Source organism: Leptosomus discolor, chromosome 15, assembly GCF_034619465.1.
Source record: "Leptosomus discolor isolate bLepDis1 chromosome 15, bLepDis1.hap2, whole genome shotgun sequence".
Taxonomy (NCBI): domain Eukaryota; kingdom Metazoa; phylum Chordata; class Aves; order Leptosomiformes; family Leptosomidae; genus Leptosomus; species Leptosomus discolor.
Window position 1 is genome coordinate 5433525 of NC_141405.1, and position 14896 is coordinate 5448420.

Sequence of the window (14896 nt, forward strand, 5' to 3'; positions counted from 1 at the left end):
CAGTTCACGTGTTTTCGTTAAATCCCTTGAAATATCCCCGCGCTGCAGCGTCTGCCGAAGGAGACCTGCGCAGGCCGGGCACCACCTGCCCTCCGTGGCGGCAGCCCGTCTGCTCTGCGGTCTTACTCCCTTCTGGGACCGTGGGCTGGGGCAGTGGGTCACTCGACTTCCATACCTGCCGCCACCGGCACGGCAGGTCCAGGCCCGCGGCCGGGGCTCTCCGGCAGAGACCGACTCACAAGTTCTCCCCACCCCCCGGCTCACCCCAGCTGCCTGTAGCAGACATGGGTGAGAGGTGCCGCGCCTGGAGCTGCGGTTCTGCCGCTGTGACGGAGCTGCTGCAGCGGGAGCAGCTGGTGGACTGGAACAGCCACCCGCACCGCTCCCACGCCAGCTCCCGCCCGAGCTCTGCAAGTTCAGCTCCAGGCCAGGGCTGAGGCTTTCGCTTGGAAGCCACAAGTAGTGAAAACCATCCGGCTGCTGTGTCCTGCACAGCCTGTGGCTGTAGCCGTGCGTCCCTCAGGCTCCTCGTGCCCATGTGCACCCGCGGGCTCGGCTCCGGGCGGGAGCGCCCAGCCCGTTACCCCGCAGCAGGGACCGTGTTCCGGAGAAAACACAGGCAGCAAATCACCTCTGCAGCCCCTCAGTCCCCAGAGCTGCAGCGTGTCACAGCCACCCCATGCCCCTCCCCAGGCATCCCACCATCACACGAACAATCTAACAGAAGTGCCAACGTCCAATGTGTGGAAAGACTTGCCAAAGAGCTGGAGGTTACGTCACACAGGATCTCACCCTGACACCAGCTGCCCACAGAGCGGCTGTTGGGGGCCAGCACAAGGAGGGCCTTTGTTCACGTTATCAGCACATCTGGGCTCGCTCTAACCGACAGAGAGGGCCGACACCTGCTCCGAGCCGCTCTTGCGCTGCCCTTCAGTCCCCACGCCGCAGGGAGGGCCACGGGTGCACAGCCGGGCACAGCTCACGGCCGGGGGCAGCACCAGCGACACGCCAGCCACACGCCAGCTCCAGCTCCTCACCGGGGCGGGCAGGCATCTCCTACCGGCTGAGGCTGCTTCATTTCAGCCCTTGCACTTTCTCCCAGTTTCCGAGTCACGTCATTTCCTTTAGCAGCAGCTTTCCCGGGACCACGAGGAAGGGGCCTGTGCTGCGAGCTCAGCGGGTTCCCTCCTGCATTCAGAGCTCTCGTTTACCGCCGCGAGTCTTGGAGCAGGGCTGAGCCGCTGCCTCTACAGCTTCTCCAGCACCATGGAGTCTGTAAAGAGCTTTTCCTGGCTATGCTTTTCTTATCCTTAGCACAAACATGCCACGGGCTCTGCAAACATCCGCAGGCTCTTATCGCACATCACCTCTCCTGGATTCTGCTCTCCCTCCCATCGCCTCCCTCGTTCTGACTGGCAGGAATCTCACTTCGTGTTGGCAGCCGGCGCGGGCGCACCGCAGGCAGGCCAAGGCTCAGAACCCCCTGGCTCCTCAGCCAGCAGGAGACCCCCCAGTTTTTGCCTCCCCAGCCCCTCCTCGTCCCTCATGCTGCAGGCCACGCAGAACAGCGAGCAGCAGGGGACAGATCCCAGTAACAAACACTGCCGCGGGGGCCTCTGGCCTCGTCTCCTCTGGTTAGGACTGTCCCAGGTCCCCTGTTTCACAACCCAGCAAACTCAGGGACTCAGGTCTTCTCCCACCCCAGGTGTTTGCAGAAATCCCCTGTGGAACCAAAGTTCTGCCATGTCCTGCCAAAGACCCAGCAGCTCCAGGACAGAATCAGAGAGGACAGCAGACGGTCAGTTCAAAGATTTTATTTAACTGTCATAAAAGGAGAAGCAGACGATGATTCCAACCTGTTAACCTGGGCCTAGGATTTACAGACAATACGCACCAAATCAAATTAACAAAAATCTCTCTAGGGGCAGGGCAAGGGAGAGTTAGAGGCAAAGACGTAGCTATGAGAAAGCCACATGTACTTGGTCCCAGTTCTAATACAACCTCAACGTGGCAGGATCCGAATAAGAGGGCTGCGGAGCTGGAGTGTGCCTGCCCAGCCCTCGGGGGTTCCTGGGCCCCAGAGGGCTCCTTCGCCGTGTCAGCGCAGCGCGGGTGCAGGCTGGCGTGCTGCGGGTCTGCTGCGGCACGGCGGGAGCCGAGTGTCAAGGCAATAAATACTGACAGGCCAGGCACGGATTTTAAAGGCAGAACAGATACATAAGGCATTAACCGCTTCTGAACGCTTGTCCGTGGCAAGCTCTTTGTTGATCGCATCAGGAGAGCAGCTGCAGAAACAGACTGGTCCGTCCTCAGCCCAAAACAGCCAGGAGGGCAGGTGCTGTCCTGGAATTTCAGTGCTTTGCAGCAACCTCGGCTGCAATAAGTGTGAGGTGACGGCAACACTGGTGACTCCCGCACCCGCCTGCTTTGCGACCCTCTCCATGCCTCAGAGGCGCTGAGGCCGCCAGAGAGTTCGGAGCTGTGCCGACAGGGCAGCTCTCTGGACACCGGGAGGGGCTGCCAGGCGTTGCCCAGGATGTCACACCACCCTCCCCTCTGGAGACGTTCTGCCTCGGGTGAAGAACGGACCAGCAGCAAAGCGGGAAGTTGTGAATCTTTCCTAATAACCCATGAGGGGCGTGACCACGATGAGTGCCGTGCCAACGAACAGGGGGAGGGTGGGTGGCATTTAAAAAGTGTAACGAGGGCAGGGCCCCCTCCCTAGAGGATACGTGTTACACATTAAGGCATCATGGTTACAGGGAACATCCACAAATGAAGCTGCCAGCGTTCCCAGGACGCTGATGGGGTGGAAGGGGCAGGCTGGACACGATTTTAGCCAACAAACAGATTCAATAGCTGCCTGGCATCAAAGTTCTTCAGCTACTGGGAGGCAGTAGCTACCCTGAGCTGTGCACAGGAAAGCCAAGCACAGGATCCTACACAGAACATAGGAGTCTCTCCCCTTCAGCACCCACCCAAACGAAGGAAGGTGAGAAGCACCAAAGGGCCCGGTGAGGGAGCAAGTGCCCCCACCTCTGCGCTGGGACAGCACAGCCCGGGGATGGGCAGCTGAAGACCAGATGCAGACAGCACGGTTCGGTCAATGCACTCAGTGATTCTCTGGGGAGGGGGCACGTTACAAAACTGAGCTCTCTGGTCAAATTATAACAGGGGGCGAAAGGTAAGAGGGTTCCAATGTCAGCACTTTGGTACAGGGGGGGATTTCTACGGTAGCCACTGTCTGATTCACGCTCTCTGGGGTTTGGCCTTGGGAAGGGCTAGTCCTTCCAATCCTTCTTGATGGTCAGGTTCCACTCCCAGGACAGGTGGTCAGTCTTATCATCATCTGTGAACTTGGATTTGATGTTGTAGCTGCCCCGGGCCAGCATGCCCTTAGGGGCTTCTTCCATGGGGGTCAGAAACTCGTACTCCTCTGCTCGGGGGCCGTAGCTCCCAACCATGTATTCGGTCTTGTCAACTAGAAGGAGAGAGAGAGGTGTACGGAGGCTGCTGAAGAGCCTCCCCTGGATTTGGGGCAAGGCTAAAGCAAATGAAAGGTCTGTTACTGCTGCAACAATCCACCGAGGAGCTGTGAGAAAGAGAACGTCACCCACTGTAACAGCTCTGTTCACTCCAGGGGCGGCTCCGGGCAGGGAGCAGTCCCCCCGCACCGGCACCGCTGTCAGCAGGGATCTGTGCACCGCCACGCTCCGGCAGGGATTACATGCCAAGCCCAGGGGTGCTGGCGCAGCCAGGACCGCAGGTGGCCACCCTGCAGCCTTCATGTGTCGCCACGGGCGCAGCGGCACAGACACAACTGAGGACTGTCTCCCCGCGCTGAGCCGTGGGGGGCAGCGGGCGAGCCCCCACCCCCACAGTGGAAGGAGCAGAAGCCCTCGCACAACGCAGCGCCCGAGTCACAAAGAAGCACTTACTTTTCACGCCTTTCCGGAACGTGTGCTGAATGTACTTCAACCCTGACACGATCTCCCTGTTAACCTGCAGAGAGACAAGCAAGGACTGTAGAAGCCATCTCCCAGCCACCCTGCCCAGCCCACCCACAGCAGGAGACAACTTCCTCCCCGACACGGCTTTTCAGGGCTCGGGCACCTCCTGTGCCGCTGTTCCACTCATGCTTCAGTTTTCAGATCTCAGTTCTTACCCTAAAGGAGATTTTTATCCGGTATTCCACACCCTCCTTCAGCACAAACGCTTGCTTCTTGTAGCTCTCCAGGTCACCTACAGAGAAGGGAGAGGGCTGCTCAGAGTCCCTTTGTGTTGTGCTCTGGGCCAAAGTCAAGTTGCAAGAGGAGACCAGGACAGTGTCTGCAGTAGCAGGGGATGACCCCGACTGCCTGGACAGCACGCAGGTCCTACTTTCGGTTGTGCACAACAGGACCCTCTGGGCTGCGCTGCCCAGGCCACCCGAGGCAGGCAAGCGATGCCCTGCGAGAGGACGCAGCAGCAGCAACGCTGTTGACTCAAGAACGTTCCTTCGCAGACTCTTGCTCCGAGGCCGCCACCATCTCGAAGCTGCTGTCAGCGCCACCACGCAGCCGGAGGACAGCTGGCTCCCCCGCCCGGCAGCTCGCCCCGCTGGGAGCTGGAGCAGAAAGGCCGGCTGCTGCGCCGGGGCACACAGCCGTGGGGCTTGGGGCGCAGGGCCCAGGCAGCTGATGCCAGCCTCAGCATGGGGGCACTCCTGAGGCAGGAGCCTTGCCCACCAGGCCAGCCGTGCTCCTGCGGGGCCCCCTGCCCAGCTCCGGGCCAAGGCAGCTTTGCCCGGCAAGAGGGGCTGACCCCTGCCCTCACTCACCTGTCAGGTCCAGCTCCAGAGGGCCAGGAGCAGTGGCGCAGACCAGGGTCAGTTTGGTCACCACCACATTTGGAGCATTGGGATCTAAAAGAGAAGCGGAAAGGCTGCTCAACACCCGTCCCTAACACCAACCAGCACAACTCCTTTTCCTTCCAGGGCACCTCTTGAGAGAGCAAGAAAACCGGTGAGAACACCCGCCTGGGTGAAGGTCAGGGCTCCCCGCTGCGTTAGGCCCAGCCCACATTCTCCCCACGAGCATCCCCCTCCAAAGGCCGCCCCCCAGCCCCCATGCCTCGTGCCAAGGGCCAGAGATCAGCACAGGGGAGCGCAGACACGTGCCTTTATGCTCCTGGCTGTGCTCCTGCCGAAGTGCAAAGAGCTGGGAGGAGAAGAGCTCCCGGAGGGAGCAGGGATGAGACCAGAGGTGACCGACGGAGCCCTGGCTTGAGCAAGGCACAGCCACGTCCTGGGGCTCACCTGCAGTCACAGTGACGGCACCAAGCAGCGCCTCCTTGTACTTGCGCAGGCTCTCATCATCCTTGTCCAGCTCCTGGATCTCCTGGATGCTCTTCTGGGCAGGTGGCTTATAGTTGACAGAGTGCTCATCCTCCTCGTTTTCAGCCGCGATCTGGGCCAGCTGCTCCGCCGTCGGCTCCTGCTCTGCCATCCTCCCGCACGCACGTCACACTGCAGTGGGAGGGGAAGTGTCACTGCACCTACCCACCCCCGCAGCGCAGGCTCCTTCCCAGCAGCACCAACCAGGCTTCCCCGGGATGGGCAGCTTCCCTGGAGAGACTGGCATGGCTCTCAGGGTGTCCTGGAGGTACGGAGGCAACTGGTGTTTCTTGGTATTAAAGCTTGACTCAGATTTAACACCAGGTGAAGGTGGGGGGACGATGTGACACTTTGGGGTTATCACCAGGGCTTTGGCCCTGGGTGGCACCAGCGTGTCTGTGTAGGGGAGCTTTTCCGCTGGACCTTCACACTCACAGCTCCCACCCACCGCCATGCTGACCCCTACACTTCACAGCTGGCCCTTCTCCATGGCATTCCCCAGTACCCTGGCACTGAACATTGTGGAAACTGGTATTCAAAAGGCCATTTAATCTCATGTGACACATGAACAACCCATCAGATTTCACCCTGGAATCTGTGTATCAAACTCAACCACTTCCTTTGTGCTCCTGTCCAAAAAACTCTCCAGCCTTGAGGACTCCCAGAAGCCCTGAGCAAACACTCAAGCATCTACCGCTTGATCCCCTTATCGCAGTCCTTAATCTCGCCCCCAGGCTACATTCCACCTCCCAAGCACTACAGGTCCTTCTCTCCATAGGCTGCAGAACTGCTGGACGTTCCTTCTAAGACACCAGCAGCTGTCAGGAAGCGAGGAACTCTCAGTGAGAGGTTTAAAGAACTGAATTCCCACGTCACCGACTTCTGTTGACTCCCAAACTCTCTGTGATGGAGCCCTCTTTGAAAGCGTGAATACAACAGGCAGACGTGCCCACAGCAGACCAACAGCGCCCACAGGCACATCCCCGACAGTAACGGGTCCCCTTCCATGGCGTCACCATCCACTGGCATGTGCCGCCGTCCGATGCTTGGACCAAGCAGACAGAACTTCTGACAAATGGCCCGATTGGGCCCTGCAAGCGACAGGCTGCAGGGGCCGCCAGGCGGCCTCTCCCCGAGCACCACGGCTGGCCACAGCCCATGCTGTGGACCCTGCACACCGCAGCTCCCGACAGCAGGGCCAGGCCTGACGATCGCTGTGCTCTGTGCAGGAACGGCCCGGCGCTCGTTCAGCAGCGCTGACTCCCAGCAGTTGAAATGGCGGCAGCCGACCTCCTGTCCTGAGCAGGTCAGAACCACCTTCGTTTGGTCTCGCCCAAGCATGGAGCTACCATGCACTGATCACCGCCCTCCAGATGTAACAGGCAGGGCCACGCTTCCCTCCCACACATCACCAGCACCCAACCTTCATCAGCACCGTTAGAGCAACCCCTCCTACAAACAGACATTCAGCAATAACCATGCCGAGGGCACGGGAAAAAAAAAACCAAACAAACAAACCCCAACCAAAAAACCAAATCCCCAGCTCTTCAGCTGTGTTCCTGGGCCTCTGGCCTCAATCCTGCCACCCAGAGCTAAAGAAACAACCACGCACCCACATGGGTTAACAAAAGACCAGCCCGTTCTCACGGGGTCCCTAAACCGATGGAAGTCACCGGAGAGCGAAAACGGCTCTTCAGGCCCACACCAAGCACCGTTCCCAGCAGCAGCTCAGGCCAGGCCGGGGTCCAGCTCTCTGAGGAAGCCCTGGAGAAACACTTCACCCCTCCCAAGAGGCCTCCCCAGGAGCGGCAGCCAGAACGACTCCTCTGACCAGGCTGTGCCAAAGCCGCTGCTGCAGCACTCCCGAGAGGAGCAGACTCACGGCCCCAGCCGGAGACGAGGGTCGACAGGCACCCTGCGACAGAGCCGGCGGGGCCGGGCTGCAGCTGGCCACTCCTCCCGCACTGAGGGCTCCATTTCGTCACCACGGGTCACGGTGCCTCGGCTACTTCTGCAAACACGCAGCCAGAGAGGAAGGAGACTCCTAATCACTTTGAAACTTTTATGAGGGCCTCGCCCTCGCCCTTCAGACTTCTCAGACAAAGCGTTTGCTACAGCTCAGGACTAGTAAACCAGGGCTCGCCCGGGTGTAGAAAGACCAGCCGTGACGATCGCACGTGCACTGCCAGGGGAGGAGGGAGCCGCACCGGCGTACCCTGCCTGCGCTGGGCCGAGACCTCCAGCCAGCAGGCGCCAACACGCAGAGGAGAGGGGACCCACGGCGTCATCCTTCCAAGGGCTCAGCGCCCGACAGAAGCCCTCCCACTCCGCTGCTGACCTGCGGCCGGGCATGGGCGCCCAACAGAAGCCCTCCCACTCCGCTGCTGACCTGCAGCCAGGCGTGGGTGCCTTCGGGAGCGCCTCACCTCGCGCCTCGGGCCTGGCTCTGAGGCACCTGGAAGGACATTCCTCTTGGGCACCTTTTGGCGCTCAGAAGGTACTTGGGTGCCCAGCTCGGCACCTCTGCATGGCAGCTCTCCGGCTGTCAAGGCTCAGCTGAGTCACAGGACGCTGGAGCTGGTGCCTCCGTGGCTCCTGGGCAGCCGGCTGCTCCGCCAGACAGCAGGACCTGCTGTGAACCGCCTGGCAGGGACAGGGAACCCAGCGGGCAAGCAAACCATGGGAGGCGGGCTCCTCGGCCACGGAGAGGCATCCAGGGGAACGGCCCCGGGCTCTTCTCAGATCCTTGTGGATCGCAGAAGCCTGCACTTGGGCGCATCGCCTCCCACCTGGGAAGTCGCACTCGGCCGCCTCCACCGTCTCCTCCAGTCCGCAGCTCCTCCCGAACTCCCTCAGCTTTAAGTGCAGGACCGAGGAGCTGGCGGCAGCGAAGGCAAGAGCCCCACCTTCTGCCAGGCAGAAAAACCGCCGGGAACATCACCCGGTTCGTTTTCAGGCAGACGGCGGTAAACAGCGACTTCTTCACACCTCAGGGACCCCAGGGCACTGGCGAAAGCAGAGCTAGGCAGAGTCTCCCTGGACGAGCTAACTGCCTTCGGATGTCCGTCAGGCCACGGCGTGGCCGCGGACACGCAGCGGTGCCAATTCCAGCCGTCCCCACCCTTCCTCCTTCCCCTGCGGCGCACGGGAAGCTTGTGCAGCCACAGGCAAACCCGGCTGGAGTGGGATCCGCTCAACCATTTCTGCAGGCTCTTTTCCAGCCAGACCAGTTCGCTGACCCAGTTCACACGCTGCAGGGACGGAGCCAGGACTGCTCAAACCAGCGCCAATGCACCGTTGCTCCGCTGCTGCAACGGCAGCTCGGGAGGCGGGATCGAGAACGACCCGGGCTGGGACGGTTCCTAGGGCAGGGGCAGGGAAGGGGAGGAGGAACTGATGGCTCAGGGAGACCTCCCGAGGCCGAGCGCTGCCCTCGGACACCACCTGGGGATTCAGAGGGAAGGGGACGAGCAGGTAACGCCGCTGCACCTATTGCTCTGTGAGAGCACCCCTGGGAGCTCTCATCTTGCCTGATCCCCACCACCAGCTCAGCACTCTGGGGGCAAAGGACCCTGGAAACAGCCTGCTGCCATTCAGGGGCTCAGCAGCTCGGAGATGGAGTGTTTCATTGGGTTTTTTTTTGCTCGTGACATCACCCTGGACAGCAGTTCACCTATGAGGCGTTCGCTGTCAAGAGCAAACCCAAAGGTGTGAGCAGTTCCATACGCTCACAGCTTCAGGAGTTTAAAAATTCTCGCAGTCCCGCACCCAGGATGCAAAGAAGCTACGTGGGCAAACAGGCTGCAGCCACCTTCCACACGGTGACACGGACACTGCCGAGAGCATGACCCATCCGCCTGCATCGCTGCTCGTCCCGTGGTGGAATGTGACGATGAAACCTCTGCGCAGCAGCTGCGGGACAAGAACACCCGCACTGGAAGAACACTGGGACAAACCAGGGCAACAAGATCCCAACCCCCCAAGGCCACAATTCAGCTGCTTGGCGCAACTGGGAGCTCTTGGCTTAAGAAAAGGAAGTTCTGACTTTGGGACTTGCTGCCAAGGGCCTGTGGAGCCAGGGCAGGCGTCCGGGAAGGGATGGGGAGAACCCGCAGCTCCCGCGGAGCCAGGCTGCCGGCCCGCACGCTGCCCCAGCGGCTTTAAGGCGCACCCTGCCTTCGGCGAAGTGAGGGGGGGTGAAACGGGCTCTTCAATTACTGTGATGCGGAAGGACACCGACCCTAAGGAAGCTGCTCCCGAGCTCCCCGGTTCGCAGATATAAACCACTTACGGGAAGCCCGTTCGGGTCGAACGGGAACGCTCGCACCTCCCAACGCCCCGCAGCCCAGGCAAGGACAGAACCCGAGGAGAGGCCTCGGAGCGGCCCCGGCTCCTCCGGGGAGCAGGAGCGGGCCAGAACCGCCCGCGTTCCGCCCTAACCGGGGGCCTCGTGCCCCGGGAGCTCCGCTCCGCGACGGCGGCTCTCCCCGGCCCCTGGAAGGCCGTGCAAGGGCACTCGGGGCCCCGCTCCCGCGCCTCGGCCCTTCCCGCGGCCCGTCCAGGCGCCGGCGGGGCGGAGGCGCGGCTCCGCCGCCCGCCCGGAGCCCCCCCCCCCGCCCCAGTCCCTGGGCCTCGCCGCCCCCGGGCAGCCGCCCGCCGCCGCGGCCCGGCCCCGCCGCTCCCCCGCCCCGCCGCGGCCCGGCCCCGCCCTACCGGCCCTGCTCGCTCTCCGCGCTGCGGTGACAACGCCGCCGGGATCCGCCCAGCCGCCCGCGCGCCCCCGCACTTCCGGGACACGCCCGTCACTTCCCGTTATACAAGGCTGAGCCCCCCGCGCCTCACTTCCGGCCGCGGCTCGGCGCGCTGATTGGCCCAGGGGATAAGCGCGCGCGACGGCGCGACGGACGATAGAGTCGGGGCGGCGGGGCAGAGCGCCGCGGGGCGGGGCCGGGGGCGGGGCCGGAGCAGGGTCCACAGCTCTAGACACGGTTCTATTTTATTACGGCGAAGGTGAAAAAGCCACCTCGGCCCAACAGGCAACCAGTAAAATTTATCCCAAAAATAACTCGGTACAAAACAGGTCTGCTTCGGAATTAAAAAAAACCTTTACAGGAGTTAAAACCTATCCCGGAACGAAAAGTAAAACAAATCCCATCCACGGTGTCCGTCGCCGCAGCCGCAGCCCCGCCGGGGAGCGGGGGCCAAATCGGAGTCCTTCCCTGCGCCCGCCGCCACTTTAGCTGGTGTCCATCTGCAAGAGAGGGAGAGGAGCCGTCACCCCGCGGCACCCCCCGGCCCCGCCGAACCACCGCGACGCCCCGGGTTCAAGCCCCAGCCCAGGAGCACCCGGCAGTGCCGGGGCGCGGCCAACCCCCCCTGCACCCCAGCCGTCTCTGCAAGGCAACGCCTCACCAGCCCCAGTGCCACGGGCTGCTCCCAAACACCGGAGGGTCCCATGCACGTTTCCTCCAGAATCCCGCCCACCCCACGCCTGCCGCACTCCCGCCGGCCCCACTCCGACGACGGGGACTCCACTGTCACCATGCACACGGGACCTTGGCTCCCTGTCGAGGTTCCAACCTGTCTGCGGCAGAGACGTGAGCCTGCTCCGAGGGCGGCCAACAATGCACATGGCTTCCGCCCTCGGCACCACTGACCTGTCCCCCATCACCACTCCATGGGGCTATTTGGGGGGTTTTCTTTTTGGTTTTGCACTCACCAGCCCTCTGTCCCTGTGGGTTTGTTACACTCCCCACAGCTGCTACAGCTGCCCAAAGGGCCGTTTCCCGGCTGCCAGCAACAGCAGCCGACAGGGCGCCCCACACCAGGGCAGCGCTCAGCCTCAGCGCAAGGCGGCTTTACCCGGCACCCCGCTGACAATACGGTGCGGGGGAGCTGCGGGCAGCGCCCCCAGCACTTACCCTGGCATTGTAAGCATCCAGCTGTGCATCTAGTTCCTCTGCGGAGAGCTGCTGTTTGGAAGTTCTTCCAGCTCCTCTGCCTCTCCCTCTGTTCCCACCGCGAGTACCTCGCCTGTTGCCTCCTCCACCACCGAACCCTCCCGAACCGCCACGGTTCCTGGTCATGCCACCTCTGTTTACACTGCGATTTTGAAAGAGCAACGGGCTTAGTGAGCTCCGGTTCCCCGGGGCAGGCACCAGACGTCTGCTGACCGGGACGTGGATCCACACTTCCCACGTGGAGGGGCCAGGCACGCCCCCGCCCCCCGGCATCTCACCTCTGTGCTGGTCTCCTCTGTGTGTCAATCTGTGACGTGACCAGCTGGATGTTCATGGGGCGCCCTGGAGGGAGAGCAGCCCGTGAGCCTGCCGCCGGGACACGGACTCCCTGGCCGGCAACAGGCGCCAGGAGGCGGCCGCACGGACTCACCATCCAGGGGGACCCCGTTGTACTGCTTCATGGCCTTCAGGGCGTCTGCCTTCCTCTCAAAGTGCACGTCCGCCGTCCCCAGGCTGCGGCCGGACCTGTCGTAGTGCACGGCTGCCTTCTTCAGGGTCCCGAACTCGGCGAAGAGCTCCTGCAGGGGGAAGCGCGCATCCACCTGTCAGCGCCACCAACGCCGCGTGGCCAAGGGGCGGCACGGGCGGCCCCCGCACCACCGCAGGCGCTTCTGGAAACGTCATCGACACCCAGAATAAGCACCGACAAGAGGGGGTAGCACGAGCCCGCAGCAGGGTTTCAGGGAGCCGGCGCAGCCAAGTACGATTTCACATCCACCACTCACAGGGCGCACGTTTACGGCCAGCAAAGCGCTCAGGGGACCCTGTGGGTCTCTTTGTGGTGGCCCAGTCAATGGGGCAACTATGTAAAGGTGACCCAGACCCTGATCCACTTCACAGAGGAAGGGGGAGCTGTACCAACGTGGCGATTCATGACATCATCACAGTTTCATTGTGCCGGACTTTTTTTTTTTTTTCCTTTTTCTTAAACCTTTACTAAACCAAGTGCAATTTAAAACCACAGCCCCAAAAACAGCGATCAGGGAAGTTCTCTGCTGAAGCACGTCATTTGCTGTCATGAAGGATGGAAGCGAAGGAGCCACCCATTGTGTTTCACAGGCGCTGGCTTTAAGAAGCCAACACGGACACCTCACCTCCACGGGGTTCGGCTCCACCCTGCGCCTCAAAAGCTCGACACCGACTGCGGGGCTGCCCGGCACTGAAGGGACAGGCCGCCCCCGGCAGCATCCGCTGCAGAGCCTGAGCACCAGGCAGCTGCCCGCTGCGGGACTGCCCCGGCGCCCGGCGGAGCGTCCTGCCTGCGCCCCCACACCTGAGCAGGCGGCACCTCCGGAGGGCTGTGGGCCAGCTCCTGCCCTCATTCGTCCACCGGAGGTGAACGGTCCACGGCGCTCGGAGAAGCTTTCTGGAACAGAGACCACCACTGGTAAGCAGTGCTCAGCCCCTCCCCCAGGCCACCTTCTCCATGCACTGCTGCAGAGAACACAGGTCCCTCCCGGGTGACACTGCGAGCTCCTAACAGCCCTTCGCGGTGCGCTGGTTCCTGCGGCCCCGCTGGCTCCCGCTGCCCCGCACCCCGTTAACGAGCCCATTAGCATCGGAACAAAGAGAGCAGCCGCCACACCCGAGGCAGCGCTGAACAGGGCGGGTAGGGAGGAACTTGTGCGGGGCCACCGAGTCAGCTTTGCTGCTGAATGAACCGCGAACAGCAGCTTGTCCAGCCTCAGCCCGAGCCAGCGGCGGAAAAGGCGACTCTCAAGTGCCCCAGAGAGCGCGGGAGCTGGCAGGACCGAGTGACTTCCCGGAGCCATGTTTGACACATCAAGCCCTGACTACAACAAAGAAACTTATTTAAACTAAATCTGAATTTAGGTGAGGAAAAGAGGCGGTTTGAAGCCAGTTACCCAGTAATGGTGACCTGAAAAAGCTCCCTGCCAGCTCCCCAGGCACAGCCCGACCAGCACGTGGAGTGACCGGCATGAATGAACTGAGGCCGAAGCACAGCGCAGTTGTTGGGGGTTCCCTGGCGATGAGGCGAGCACCAGGAGCCAGTTGAAAAGGAAGAGGCCCCTGGTGGGGCCGCGCCCGGTGCCTGCAAACGTTATATCTGCCCAACTCACCACCCACTCGTGCCTGTGCCCCCACGGCCCGGTGGGCTCCTACCCAAGGCACGGCTGGAACAGGGGCACAACCTGACAGAGAACTGGGCTACAAGACTCCGCACAGCAGGTGTCACCGGCGCTGCGGCACAGGACAGCGTGCTCCCCCCCGGAGACGCGCTCCCGGTCACCCCGACCGAGGCGCCCGCAGGAACACCACGCTGCCCGGCAGAACGCAACTCCAACGAACTGCCCCAACGGGCCCCCCAAAACAGAGCACGCAGGCGCACACGCAGCGCCTTACAGAACGCCTGCAGCTGTGCACACCTCGAGTTTACAGCGTCCACAGCAAATCCTGCAGCCGCAGCCGGGCCCAGCCCCGCAGCAGCGTTTCCCCACGCACGACGGGATCCGCCACTGCACCGCTGGAGGCGGTGGCTTTCCCGAGCGGCCCCCGCCCCTCGGGCGCAACAGAACCGCTGCAAAACGGGCACTCCCGGCACAAACCCCGTCCCCAGCGCCCAGCTAAGTCACCGGGGGGGGGGGGGGGGGCGCGGGGGCAGCAGGACTTGCGGAGCTCCTGCGGGCGCCCAGCGCGCCCGATCCCGACGCGATGAATGAAACCCCCCGCGAACGCCCCCCGCGCACCCGGCGGGGCCGCCCCCGAGCCCCTACCTGGATGTCCGCATCCGAGACGCCGAAGTCCAGGTTCGAGACGAGCAGCTTCCCGCCGGTCTCCACGCCGGCCCCCGCCCCGAAGCCGCTGTCGAACAGGTCGTGCTGCCACTTCTCGGGGAGCTGCTTCGGCTGCAACGAGACCGGGACCTCACTGACCGGCGCACGGGCACCGCCGGCCACAGGCCGCCTCCAGCCACGCTGCCCGCCCCACCGGGAGCGGACAAAGGGCCGCCAAGCCGGCCCGCCCCCCGCGCGGCCCCGCCGCCCCATCCCGCCGCCGCCTCATCCCGCCGCGCCGAAGGGCCGGCCCAGCCCCAGCCCCGGCCCCGGTCCCGGTCCCGGTCCCGGTCCCCCGCGCGGCCGAGCCCCGCGGGCGGCCGCGCTCCCCGCCCGCCCCCGCCGCGCTCCGTACCCGGCTGTAGGGCGCGGGCCGGTTCCTGCCGCCGCCCCGGGCCATCACCGGCCTGTTCCGCACGGGGCCGCCGCCTCCCGCCCGCCCGGCTCCCACGCCGCCCCGACCGGGCCCGCCCCCGCGGGTGGCGCCGCCGCGGCCCCGGCCGCCCCGGCCGCCGCCTCGGCCGGCCCCCCGCTGGCTCCGGTTGAGCTTAATGATATCGTCCAGGGACATGTCCATCTTGTCGGCCATGATGGCGGCTCCACTCCGGGGCCTGCACTTCCGGCCGCGCTGCGCCGACGCCGGAAGCGGAAGAGGCGTGGCCGGCGGTGAAGGCGCGGCGGCCGCGCGCGCTTGTGCGCGGGGCCTT

General features: G+C 63.4%; 2 protein-coding genes across 3 annotated transcripts; both read right to left on the minus strand.

The window, feature by feature from the left end:
* Positions 1-1798: 1798 nt before the first annotated feature.
* ARHGDIA (Rho GDP dissociation inhibitor alpha) lies at positions 1799-10127 on the minus strand. Of its 2 annotated transcripts, XM_086473407.1 has the most exons (6): positions 10088-10127; positions 5297-5506; positions 4820-4903; positions 4166-4242; positions 3939-4002; positions 1799-3481 (listed from the first exon to the last, which is right to left on the minus strand). In XM_086473407.1, the coding sequence occupies exons 2-6, from the start codon at positions 5484-5486 to the stop codon at positions 3282-3284; spliced, it is 615 nt and encodes a 204-aa protein (XP_086329533.1). In that variant the 5' UTR covers positions 5487-5506; positions 10088-10127; the 3' UTR covers positions 1799-3281. The 2 variants fall into 2 exon arrangements, with proteins under 2 accessions (XP_086329533.1, XP_009947103.1); XM_009948801.2 differs by lacking the exon at positions 10088-10127 and having other exon boundaries at positions 1799-3349; positions 5297-6406.
* Positions 10128-10352: 225 nt separating this feature from the next.
* Positions 10353-14778, minus strand: ALYREF (Aly/REF export factor). Its single transcript, XM_086473683.1, has 6 exons — positions 14545-14778; positions 14130-14261; positions 11765-11912; positions 11613-11676; positions 11296-11476; positions 10353-10625 (listed from the first exon to the last, which is right to left on the minus strand). Exons 1-6 carry the CDS (start codon positions 14776-14778, stop codon positions 10611-10613), a joined length of 774 nt encoding a protein of 257 aa, XP_086329809.1. The 3' UTR covers positions 10353-10610.
* Between the last annotated feature and the right edge of the window lie 118 nt (positions 14779-14896).